The sequence below is a fragment of the Thalassophryne amazonica genome, unplaced genomic scaffold (assembly GCF_902500255.1).
Source record: "Thalassophryne amazonica unplaced genomic scaffold, fThaAma1.1, whole genome shotgun sequence".
Taxonomy (NCBI): domain Eukaryota; kingdom Metazoa; phylum Chordata; class Actinopteri; order Batrachoidiformes; family Batrachoididae; genus Thalassophryne; species Thalassophryne amazonica.
The window spans coordinates 432,523-446,459 of NW_022986246.1; the positions used below are offsets into that span (position 1 = coordinate 432,523).

Below are 13,937 nucleotides of genomic sequence, written 5' to 3' on the forward strand. Positions count from 1 at the left end.
TCCCTCTCTTGATCATGTCCTCTGTTGCCTCTTGCGCAGAGTTGTAGGTCACTGTACCTCCCCTGTGGTGCACTCTCAATTTGGCCGGGAAAGGCGTTTGGAATCGGATGTTCTTCTCACGGAGTACTGCCTTTGCTGCTTTGTACTCCTTGCGTTTACGTTGAACTTATGGGGCATAGTTGTTGTCCATGTAGATCATCTTGCCTTGAAAATCAAAGCCTTTTGTCTGCCACGCCCGAAGTAAAATCTTCTCTTTCCTCTGGTAACTTGCAAACCTGACCACAAAGGGCCGAGGCGGTGCTCTGGCTGGAGGCTTAGCTCCGGTAGCGTGATGTGCTCTCTCAATACCAAGTGCAATAGACGTGGGAAAGCTCAAGCCATTTACAAGAAGATTTTCAACAAAATTAATCACAGATGTAGCCCCTTCCTCGGCCCCCTCATTCACTCCGTATATTCGGAGGTTATCACGTCTGGAGCGACCATGTAAGTCCAGGAGTTGAGCTTCGATTTGAGATTGCAGTTTTGCTAGCTCCATTAGCATCTCTTCGGAGGTCTGTACACGCGATTCCACAGTCATTATTCGTTCCTCTGCTTCATTCTCCTGCCAATTTCGCTCATGTCTTCTCTCATTGCTTCTACTTGTTCTTTGTTTTCCCTCCTAAAATTGCAGAGCTCTTTTAGGAATAAGTCAGACTTGCCTTCCCCGTCTTTCATATTAGCATTTAGCAGTGGGTCGCTCTTGATGTCGCTATTACTAGTAGCTTGCTGTTGCATCTCTTCCTCTGCACTTCGTTCCGTTAACTGCTGGTTAGTCCTCTTGTAACCCACTATCAACTGATTACAAAAACGTGTGATTCGAGTTTGTTTTAGGGTATTTTCCCGAATTAGCTGTCGGGAGCTTTCTTTTTACGCTGCCATTGCGTCGCCCATCAGACCGGAAGTCGCTTTTTACTCTTTCAATCCATTTTATTAGTAAATAGAGCGGGCTGCGGCCTCAACTTCACCTAAATTCTGGGTCTTTTAGTGAAGTTTAGGGCTAGTGGCCGACGATCACCTTAGTATTTCCTGTTTTTCTTGTTGTTTAATGCTGATAAATTATACTGTATTTGTTGTCTTTCTGATGCCTGATTCTGTTTTTTCTCTTTTTTTAAGGTGCAGCTCCATCCAGAGATGGGTGTGGTATTTGTGCTGGAGACCCTCCTGTCCTGTGCACCAACAGCATTTCCTGTGTATTTGTTCTGTAATTTGTGTCTGTATCATGGCCCAAGCAGAGGGTCACCCCTTTGAGTCTGGTCTGCTTGAGGTTTCTTCCTCAGAGGGAGTTTTTCCTTACCACTGTTGCTCTGGAGGTTGGTAAGGTTAGACCTTACTGTGTGAAGTGCCTTGAGGCAACTGTGATTTGGTGCTATATAAATGAAAATAAACTGAAAATTGAAACTGAAATCTGATCAGCAAGCAATCCAAAAAAAGGTATGACCTTCTGCTTCTCATGCGAGAGATGGAAAAAGAACTGAATGTTGGGGAACATGCGCTTATATACTGTTGTTGATGTCACCCAGGTCACACCTACTGGCGTGACTTTGTTGGTATAACACTCGACCTCTGTGCATGCGCACATGGAATAATCCAGGTGCTAAAGCCTGTAAACGGTGCGGGGAAAATGCCTGAAATCAACAAACAGATGGATGTATTTAAAAATAAATAAATAAAACCACACACACACACCATAAAAAAAACATAGCATTTTATATCGAATCCCTCTTATTAAGCAGCCAATACAAATACAACCCCTGGCAATAATTATGGAATCAATCAATCAATTAATTTTTTTATATAGCGCCAAATCACAACAAACAGTTGCCCCAAGGCGCTTTATATTGTAAGGCAAGGCCATACAATAATTATGTAAAACCCCAACGGTCAAAACGACCCCCTGTGAGCAAGCACTTGGCTCACGGGCCTCGGAGGATGTTCATTCAGTTGTTTAATTTTGTAGAAAAAAAGCAGATCACAGACATGACACAAAACTAAAGTCATTTCAAATGGCAACTTTCTGGCTTTAAGAAACACTATAAGAAATCAGGAAAAAAAATTGTGGCAGTCAGTAACGGTTACTTTTTTAGACCAAGCAGAGGGAAAAAAAATATGGAATCACTCAATTCTGAGGAAAAAATTATGGAATCATGAAAAACAAAAGAACGCTCCAACACACCACTAGTATTTTGTTGCACCACCTCTGGCTTTTATAACAGCTTGCAGTCTCTGAGGCATGGACTTAATGAGTGACAAACAGTACTCTTCATCAATCTGGCTCCAACTTTCTCTGACTGCTGTTGCCAGATCAGCTTTGCAGGTTGGAGCCTTGTCATGGACCATTTTCTTCAACTTCCAAAGATTTTCAATTGGATTAAGATCCAGACTATTTGCAGGCCATGACATTGACCCTATGTGTCTTTTTGCAAGGAATGTTTTCACAGTTTTTGCTCTATGGCAAGATGCATTATCATCTTGAAAAATGATTTCATCATCCCCAAACATCCTTTCAATTGATGGGATAAGAAAAGTGTCCAAAATATCAACATAAACTTGTGCATTTATTGATGATGTAATGACAGCCATCTCCCCAGTGCCTTTACCTGACATGCAGCCCCATATCATCAATGACTGTGGAAATTTACATGTTCTCTTCAGGCAGTCATCTTTATAAATCTCATTGGAACGGCACCAAACAAAAGTTCCAGCATCATCACCTTGCCCAATGCAGATTCGAGATTCATCACTGAATATGACTTTCATCCAGTCATCCACAGTCCACGACTGCTTTTCCTTAGCCCATTGTAACCTTGTTTTTTCTGTTTAGGTGTTAATGATGGCTTTCGTTTAGCTTTTCTGTATGTAAATCCCATTTCCTTTAGGCGGTTTCTTACAGTTCAGTCACAGACGTTGACTCCAGTTGCCTCCCATTCGTTCCTCATTTGTTTTGTTGTGCATTTTCGATTTTTGAGACATATTGCTTTAAGTTTTCTGTCTTGACGCTTTGATGTCTTCCTTGGTCTACCAGTATGTTTGCCTTTAACAACCTTCCCATGTTGTTTGTATTTGGTCCAGAGTTTAGACACAGCTGACTGTGAACAACCAACATCTTTTGCAACATTGCGTGATGATTTACCCTCTTTTAAGAGTTTGATAATCCTCTCCTTTGTTTCAATTGACATCTCTCATGTTGGAGCCATGATTCATGTCAGTCCACTTGGTGCAACAGCTCTCCAAGGTGTGATCACTCCTTTTTAGATGCAGACTAACGAGCAGATCTGATTTGATGCAGGTGTTAGTTTTGGGGATGAAAATTTACAGGGTGATTCCATAATTTATTCCTCAGAATTGAGTGAGTCCATATTTTTTTCCCTCTGCTTGGTCTAAAAAAGTAACCGTTACTGACTGCCACAATTGTTTTTCCTGATTTTTTATAGTGTTTCTTAAAGCCAGAAAGTTGCCATTTGAAATGACTTTAGTTTGTCATGTCTGTGATCTGCTTTTTTTCTACAAAATTAAACAACTGAATGAACATCCTCCGAGGCCAGTGATTCCATAATTATTGCCAGGGGTTGTATGATCCATCTGTTCCTCTGTAGGTGACCCATGGTCACAGAGGTACAGTCATGAAATGACATGAATGAGAAGAAGTTCGCTCTTCTTATGTCCACATCTGCTGGCACAATTCCAGCCAGCCTACGCGTGTCTTGTGGACAGCGTGCCAGAACTGACACCACATCATATGGAACAGAGCTCACGTGGGTGACGTGAAAGTCAGATCACCCGCTGCTTGTTCTGATCTGACGGTTTGTTGCAGCCTGGGGGCAGCCTGACAATGGGCTGCAGTGAGGGAGACCATGCACACACACTCGCTGCAGTCCACAGCGATATGTTTTTATTTATGTGCACGTGATGACAGCAAACAGACACACATGCATCACAGTGGGCAGTCGTTAGTCCATGTCTGTCCAAACACAATACATGTTGTCCAGCTGAGATGTTCAGAATAACAGATCTCCACGGCCGCTTCGGTGGGCGGACACACCTCCTGTCAGTTCAGCGCACACACCAAAGCCACAGAATTTAGACAAATTTCTCTGTCAGTACAACAGATTGTCTGCAGTCTGCTGTCGTGCCAAGAGTGCGAATGGCCACACATTTTCTATGCGCCATGCGAGTGGTGTTAGATGTTTGTGCGTGTCACCTGGAATTTGGCCGACACCTGTCGCGAGAGGGATCGACGGACAACCCACAAGACTTTACGGGCTTCTGTGGCTGTGATTAGAGAAATTGTGCACAGTCCATGTTTTGCATTTTGTATCCACAGTTATACAGCTTCATGATGAAGAGGTACAGAGGAGGGTTTTCTTTCACCAAAACATCAAATCATGTTTATATATATATATATATATATATATATATATATATATATATATACACACACACACACACACACACACATGAGGTCTGTCCATAAAGTATAGGTCCTTTTTAGTGTTTTCAAAAACGATATGGATTTCATTCATATGTTTGTACGTCAGACATGCTTGAACCCTCGTGCGCATGCGTGAGTTTTTCCACGCCTGTCGGTGACGTCATTCGCCTGTGAGCACGCCTTGGGAAGGACTGGTCCCGCCCCCTCGTCGGAATTCCTTTGTCTGAGAAGTTGAGAGACTGGCGCTTTATTTGATCAAAATTTTTTCAAAACCTGTGAGGCACATCGAAGTGGACACGGTTCGAAAAATTCAGCTGGTTTTCGGTGAAAATTTTAACGGCTGATGAGAGATTTTGAAGTGATTCTGTCGCTTTAAGGACTTCCCACCGAGCGGGACGTCGCGCAGCGCTCCCAGGCGCCGTCGTCAGCCTGTTTCAAGCTGAAAACCTCCACATTTAAGCCTCTGTTGACCCGGGGCGTCGTGAGAGAACAGAGAAGTTTCAGAAGAAGTCAGTTTCAGCATTTTATCCGGATATTCCACTGTTAAAGGAGATTTTTTTAATGAAAGACGTGCGGGTGGATTCGCACGTTGGCTTGCAGCCGCCACAGGAAAAACACCTCCGTGTTGATAACCATTTGTAAAATCCAGGCGGCTTTTGATGGCTTTCAGTGGAGTGAGTATATGAGAAATTGTTTAACAGTTGGGCATGTTCCAACTTGTCCTTAAGGCTTCCAACGGAGGTGTTTTTCTTGCTGTGCTGCGCCGGCTGCAAGCCGACGTGCGAATCCGCCCGCACGTCTTTCATTAAAAAAAATCTCGTTTAACAGTGGAATATCCGGATAAAATGCTGAAACTGACTTCTTCTGAAACTTCTCTGTTCTCTCACGACGTCCTGGGTCAACAGAGGCTTAAATGTGGAGGTTTTCAGCTTGAAACAGGCTGACGATGGCGCCTGAGAGCGCTGCGCGACGTCCCGCTCCGTGGGAAGTCCTTAAAGCAACAGAATCACTTCAAAATCTCTCATCAGCCGTTAAAATTTTCACCGAAAACCAGCAGAATTTTTCGAACCGTGTCCACTTCGATGTGTCTCACAGGTTTAGAAAAAAATTTTGATCAAACAAAGCGCCAGTCTCTCAGCAACTTCTCAGACAAAGGAATTCCAACGAGGGGGCTGGACCACACCTCCCACAAGGCGTGCTCACACACATATACACACACACACACACACACACACACACACACACACACACACACACACACACACACACATACACACACACACACACACACACACACACACATATATACACACACATATATACACACACACACACACACACACACACACACACACATATATACACACACACACACACACACACACACACACATATATACACACACACACACACACACACACACACACACACATATATACACACACACACACACACACACACACACACACAGTGGTCCCTCGTTTATCATGGGAGTTACGTTCTAAAAATAGCCCGCGATAGGCGAAATCCGCGAAGTAGTCAGCCTTAGTTTTTACAATTATTATAGATGTTTTAAGGCTGTAAAACCCCTCGCTACACACTTTATACACTTTTCCCAACAGGCATTAACATTTTCTCACTTTTGTCTTCTGTGTAAACACTCAAAGTTCAAACCTTAGTAGAAAGAAAAAATAGAACGTTTTCCTATAAATAATTATGATGGCTTTTAGAACTAATGAATTTAATTTTAAAGATCAACCTACAAGGTTGGACACATAAGAAATTATTAATAATGACCCACCAGTATTTCACAGTTCCTCTGACCGCGCCTCTTCGTCGTGGCCCCGCTCCACTGTCGCGGATTTTTCCACTGAGTGACACCTTGGTGCAGGTGTCTTCTTCCAAGTGAAGAACACAGTTATGGGTAGTTGTTGGTGCTCTTTTTTCTTCTGGGCGAGAAGATTCTTATAAACAGACACACACAAAACACAATGCGTGTACTCTGCCTTCGCGGTGCCGCGACCGGCCTGCTTGATGAGGACGCAGAATACAATGCGCTGAAAATAAATAAATAAATAAAAAAAAAATCAGCGAAACCGTGAGGCCGTGAAAGGTGAACTGCGTTATTGCGAGGGACCACTGTATATACAGTGAGGAAAATAAGTATTTGAACACCCTGCAGTTTTGCAAGTTCTCCCACTTAGAAATCATGGAGGGGTCTGAAATTTTCATCTTAGCTGCATGTCCACTGTGAGAGACATAATCTAAAAAAAAAAAAAAAAAAAAAAAAAAAAAAAAAAAATCCAGAAATCACAATGTATGATTATTTAATAATTTATTTGTATGTTACTGCTGCAAATAAGTATTTGACCACCTACCAACCAGCAAGAATTCTGTCTCTCACAGACCTGTTAATTTTTCTTTAAGAAGCCCTCTTATTCTGCACTCTTTACCTGTATTAATTGCACCTGTTTGAACTTGTTACCTGTATAAAAGACACCTGTTCACACACTCAATCCATCACACTCCAACCTGTCCACCATAGCCAAGACCAAAGAGCTGTCTAAGGACACCAGGGACAAAACTGTAGACCTGCACAAGGCTGGGATGGACTACAGGACAACAGGCAAGCAGCTTGGTAGAAGACAACAACTGTTATGATTATGTATTAGAAAGTGGAAGAAACACAAGATGACTGTTAATCTCCCTCGGTCTGGGATTCCATGCAAGATCTGACTTTGTGGGGTAAGGATGATTCTTAGAAAGCTCAGAACTACACAGGAGGACCTGGTCAATGACCTGAAGAGAGCTGGGACCACAGTCACAAAGATTACATTAGTAACACATGATGCTGTCATGGTTTAAAATCCTGCAGGGCAGCAAGGTCCCCCTGCTCAAGCCAGCACATGTCCAGGCCCTTTTGAAGTTCACCAGTGACCATCTAGATGATCCAGAGGAGGCATGGGAGAAGGTCATGTGGTCAGACGAGACCAGAATAGAGCTTTTTGGAATCAACTTCACTTACCATGTTTAGAGGATGAGAACAACCCCAAGAAAACCATCCCAACCGTGAAGCATGGGGGTGGAAACATCATACTCTGGGGGTGCTCTTCTGCAAAGGGGACAGGATGACTGCACCGTATTGAAGGGAGGATGGATGTGGTCATGTATTGTGAGATTTTGGCAAACAACCTCCTTCCCTCAGTAAGAGCATTGAAGATGGGTCATGGCTGGGTCTTCAGCATGACAATGACCCCAAACACACAGCCAGGGCAACTAAGGAGGGGCTCCGTAAGAAGCATTTCAAGGTCCTGGAGTGGCCTGGCCAGTCTCCAGACCTGAACTCAATAGAAAATCTTTCGAGGGAGCTGAAACTCCAAACCTGAAAGATCTGGAGAAGATCTGTATGGAGGAGTGGGTGCAAAATGGGTGCAAGTAGAGGAACATGAATTTCTCCTCTGTGAGATCAATAAAGTTTATCTTATCTTAAATCTTGGCTTGCATATCAGATGTACCTTCTGGCAAATTGTAGCTGAACTTTCAGGTCTTTTTAATAAAATCCTATATTTTTAATTAATTTATATCAAGCTGTAGAGTTTTACTTTGAGTTTGAGTTTAAGGAAGATAATTTTAAAAAAATTATATTGAGAAGCCTGATTTACTTTTTGTATTTGAAATCCCATAAACAAATTAAAATGTGTGAAATACCAAGGGACTGAATACTTTTGCAAGCCACTGCATATCAACTAAACTACAAGAGAATGTTGACTGGGAATAACGTCAATCCAAATATGCCGATATAATGGAGGTGTTTCGGGTACAGTATCAGAGAGCTGCCAGACAAAGATGTGACATCATGAGGATGGGTTTAAGCTAAGGTTAGAGAGGTGGGGCTATGACATCATTTCACAAAAGTTGCACCTTGGTTGTGCACGTAAATGCAAAGGCAGAATTTTGAGATTTGTCCACTCTGGGACCAGCTTTCAAAAAGTAGCATTTTCAGGGTCCAAAAATGGTAGTTCAACAAGGACAAAATGACTCAAAACTTTTGTGGACATGCCTAAACTCATCTCCATGTGAACAGCGCCTCAGTGTCTTGTCCAAGGACACGAACAGGCAGCACAAGCAGAATTCAAAACCAAGTCTAGCTGCTGATCCACTGAGCCACCTGCTCTGCACAATTCTGATTCATGCAGAACTGTGGCAGTAAAACAAAGGCAGTCAGAGCAACATTAATCATTCTCATTGTTAAGAATATCATCAGTAGCAGTACTATGTGCAAAAATGTCTTCAGAACTGAGTGCTGAAGCAGGTGGCTGCAGTGTGTGAGCAGGAAGAGAATACACACAAAGAAACGTGTTTACTTCTGTGTAAAGCACCAGAGTAAGATGTTTACGTCACTATGCCACCCATCAGAAACACACGGTGCAGATTTGAAGGACAGGAGAGTGAAATATACATTTATTTAAGCTTTCACTGCAGGTGCACTGTCTGTTATTATTGCATGGACCCCACGCTAGTAAACAGCGAGACTGACGCACATCAGCACACTGCCAACGTTCTGTATTAATAAAACACACTTGTTGCATATGCAAAGAGGGGTGTTCATTTGAAAACATGCACTGTGGTGTGTGTGCGGAGCCGCAGTGCTGCCTGCCTGCTCACACGAGGCAAAGCAAGAGGAAACGTACACGTTAAATTAATGAATCAGCGTTAAGTGACCCTAAAACAGTCAATACAATAAAATGTCCAGCTGCATCAATGACCATATTGACTTGTGACCATATTTTGTTGTAAATCCCACTGTAAATTAATTTGGCACATTAAGGGCTCAGTGCACGACTCGTTCTCTCTGCATTGCTGAGCTGGCGAGCGTTACCGTGCAGCTCTGTGACTCTTTGTTTCCTTTAACAGAGAGCTCTGGTCCGGTTGTGGCGTCCATCATTAACAGGACACAGGAGGAGAGAGACCTCTCAGTTACAACTGGAAACACCAATAAATCATCAATAAGCAAGCAAAGAGATCATGTATAAATAACACCTTCATCAGCCCAAACTCATGACCCTGGCGACATTTTACACAACCCTTGTTCAAGTCTGTGGTTTTTGTTGTGTCACTTTTAAAGGAGGAAAACCTGCTTTCACCTCAGTGAGCTGCAGGATGACAATCTGGGCCAGCAGGTGGCAGTAAAGGCTTTGGTATGTTAATGGGATCCTTGGGGCTTTGGTTTGGCCACCAACACTTGTGATGTCTCTCACACACACACACACACACACACACACACACACACACACACACACACAACACACACACACACACACACACACACACACACACACACACACACACACACACACACACACACACACACACACACACACACACACACACACAATTTAAGTCCCTGACGTTTACCTGCAGATGTGACACACTCGACACCCCGGACACTGCCAGCCGGCCCGTCGCAAGGGGGAGGGCACCAGCGGGGGATCCAGGCAGCTGCCATGGTAACAGTTACCGCAGCAACAACACATCAGTAGACTGCCGACATCACCAACGTTCAAACACGCCGCGCAGGATGAGGAAGCTGGAGAGAGAGAGAGGTGGGGCTGAGACTGGAGGGGTGTGGCCTCCCTTTCAGCGCAGCGCTCCCGCTGCTACACTACACATTTCATTCTATCGCCTTACAACGGATAAAGAAGATGTCAGCTGTAATATCGACACTTTGGACGAGAATTAGTTTTAGCTCGATGTCAGGATGGAAAATGATCACTGACAATGACAAAAAAGGATCTGCCCCTGTGTGACCTTTAATGACCCCTGACTGGCTACAGCTATGCTCTCCAAAGATCTGCCATATCACCTTTATTTTTGGTTCCACATGGTACCAAAGATCCAGCAGGAACCACTACTACTGCTTTATTGTGAAAGGGCTGACTTCTCTCTTCCTGTCCATCTCCTCAGAGGTTATTTACAAAAGTAACGTGAACCACATCGTTATTGGCGTCAGTGCACAGCTAGTGTTGGTGCATTCTGTGCACGCTCTTACCCGTGTGCATGTGACGGGTGCACAGTGTGTGACGCTGGTTCCAGTTCTGATGAGCTCCTGCAGCAGCAGCACATGGAAAGTGGTAGCTCCGCCCACAGCCTTTCTCCCAGCAACGCAGCGATGCTCCGAGCCGACGGCAGAACACGCAGACCTGAACAGGTGAGAGGACACGGGTCTTCAGGTCAACGAGACAACCCCGGTGCACACAGCACAATACTGTCACCAGACGCACCTGCTTGCTTCCAGCATCGATGGCTTTGTCCACGTAGAGCAGCGACTGGCCCTCGCCAAAACGCACCCCGTCTGACCAGGCAGCACACAGGAAGTGAGCGCAACACTGACCTACACACACACACACACACACACACACACACACACACACACACACACAAACTCAGCTGCACTTGGACTGTGTGGAGAAGGTGGTGGAGCAGACGATGCGCTGCAAGATCAGGGCGATCCCGTCCAATCACAGCCACCCCCTGAACCCGGTCTTCTCCCACCAGAGAAGCTCAGAGAGCTGCAGATTCCTCTCACTGAGAGACTGAAGAACTCTTTAGTCCCTCACACCATCAGGCTGTATAATGCAGCCACGCCAGGCAGGAGCAGGGAGCTGGAAGTGTCCCAGACATCGTCTCTTGTGCCTGAACTCCTTTCACTTTGATTTTGTTTGTGGTTTATTTACTGCTACATTTTATATGTATTCTTAATATGTGTAGTGACTTTTACTCGTGTGAATGGGAACAAAGACTGCCACACAATTTCCTCTGTCTGTCTGTCTATGCATCATCACGGTTATTCTGTCTGCACCATCTACAATAGGGCTGCAGCTATTGATTATTTTAGTAATCGATAGCGTAACGTGAATTTCTCCACTGTGAGATCAATAAAGTCTTATCTTAACTGAGTATTCTGGCGATTAATCAAGTAATCGGATAAAAAGTACTTTTGCGTTTTTAAACATTAATAGTCCAGGGCTCTCCCTACCAAGCAATGGCACAATGTCGCTGCACCAAAGTCTTGACATTTTACTGAAATGGCAATAGGATGTGGCTTTCTGTCTTGTTTTTCAACCATTTTTAAGTTTTTTTTTTTTTTTTTTTAAGGTTGGTGGACTGGGTCCCTGCTTGATTTTTTAATCCCTCTTTCTCTGCGATTCAGCAGATGCATTTCAGCTGGAGGTTGAACATGCAGTCTCGCAGTCAGTTTATTTTATTTTGTTTTATTTAAGTTACAGAAAAAAAAAGCGAAAATTAAAAAGCAAAACACAGTTGAAAGAGTGGACTATTGCTGAGAGGATCTTCTTTCACAAACAGTTTGTCAGTGTGGCCAGAGACGGAGCTGTAGCTGTGTGAGGGGCTCCCCTCACACCGGGCAGAGAGAAGGCAGCCGGCCGCCGGGCGAACAGTCCCTCCCCATGTAGTGTGGACTGTGTGGTTTTAAAAACAGACAAACACACTGCTTCGCTTTAAATGCGCAGTAAGGCCATTTCAGATGATCAATGTGGATCATCTTTCTCTTAACAGGCTATTTTGTTACTCTGTGTGTCGCATTGGAAAGGTGTAGCTATTGTTGCTAATTGATTAGCTGTTATGCTCAAGTCTTCTTTTGTTTTTTTGTTTTCTGGGGACGTAGCAGCACCACACACCGGCCTGGTATATGTACTACAACATTAAACTGTTCATCAGTTGAAATCTGTGGCAAATTTGCTTTGAGGAAAAAATTCAAGGCAGAATTTATCTCGAACATGTTTCGTAATTGAATTATTCAAGTTACTCGACTAATCGTTCCAGCCCTAGTCCACAATGAGCCAAAGATCATATGTGAAACAGAAGGATCGTTCTGCATGATCTGGTAAGAAAACAGACCGACCCACCGCACATGAACAGCAGAGTGAGAAGTCGGACTTGCAGATGATCTGTGAGATACAAAGTCTATTAGAAAAGAAACCGACCTTTTTATTTTTTTCAAAAACCATATGGATTTGAATCACGTGTGATTGCGTCAGACAAGCTTGAACCCTTGTGCGCATGCGTGAGTTTTTCCACGCCTGTCTGTTGCGTCATTCGCCTGTGAGCAGGCTTTGAGTGAGGATCTGCCGGAAAAAAAATGGTTGATGTCCAGCTCTTGTGATAACCAGAGAAAGTGCACACGACGGTCCCAGCTCCACAGAGCCATCCGTTTAGAAATGATCCGGTGGTTTGTGGCTCTCGATGGGGGCACGGAGCGCGGCGCGCCGAGCGTCCTTAAAGCCATCCTTAAAGCTGTAGTAACAATCCTTATTCTCTGTGAAGCCCGTAAAATTTTCACCGAAATCCAGATAAATTTTTCTAATGGTTTCCAGCTGCCAGTCTCTAACAGTTTCTGAAAAAATTCTGATGGAAAAAAAGCCCAAATCATTCCGCCATTTCCTGACAATGAAAATCCACCGAGGGGGTGGACCACTCCTCACTCAAAGCCTGCTCACAGGCGAATGACGCAACCGACAGGCGTGAAAAAACTCACGCATGCGCACGAGGGTTCAAGCTTATCTGACGCAATCACACGTGATTCAAATCCATATGGTTTTTGAAAAAATAAAAAGGTCGGTTTCTTTTCTAATAGACCTCGTATATTCATCTGAATCAGTGTCACGTACTGATTTAAAGGTCTTACCGGTGGCGTCGAACAGTGACTGGATGCTGATGTCATGAGGAAGGCCAATAGGCCCAAGCTGCTCGAGGAACTCTGAGGAAGACTCAGCCTCTGAAAAGAAGGTTTGGACATCATCACAATCACCACCGCCACCACTGAACAATAAGAGTGACGGGACGTAATCACGAATACAAACTCTGAACAGATCTGAGAATCTCAGTACTCACCACACTGATCTGGACTGCTGCATCTAAAAAAAACAGGACCACAGATTAGTTCAAAACCAGTGTTGCCACAGTTACTTTGAAAAAGTAATCCAATTACTGATTACTCCTTGAAAAAGTAACTTAGTTACTTTACTGATTACTCAATTGTAAAAGTAACTAAGTTAGATTACTAGTTACTTTTTTAGTTACTTTTCCCAGCTGCCGACAACAACCCTCTGCCACCTCAACATGACAATGATACCTGTTTTGCCAAAAGTTACTTTATAGTCACCCTTTCTTGACTTCAATGAAAATAAATACTTGTTTTATAAAAAGTAAAATAAAGACCTCTTTCTTGACCTCATATTTAACTGTTGACAGCACTGTAACAGTAAAACTTGCCATTTCTAACCTACATTGTTTATAAATGTAACTATTAAATTCATTCTAGCATTTTTCTAACATTTAAATTCTCTCTAAATATTTTACTTGTCGAAATTAATATTATTTTAAGTAGTATTAGTAGTTGTAGTAAAAAAAAGGCTTCAAAACTGGACCTTTAATCTAGGGGTGTTGTGTG

At 43.5% G+C, this 13,937-nt stretch overlaps 1 protein-coding gene across 1 annotated transcript in view; it reads right to left on the bottom strand.

The window, feature by feature from the left end:
* LOC117505783 overlaps window positions 1-13,937 on the bottom strand; it is a 283,549-nt gene that overhangs the window by 243,110 nt on the left and 26,502 nt on the right. The window contains 5 exon segments of the mRNA XM_034165323.1: window positions 9,884-10,055; window positions 10,518-10,668; window positions 10,750-10,859; window positions 13,173-13,262; window positions 13,379-13,401. Coding sequence (XP_034021214.1) covers window positions 9,884-10,055; window positions 10,518-10,668; window positions 10,750-10,859; window positions 13,173-13,262; window positions 13,379-13,401 — 546 coding nt within the window.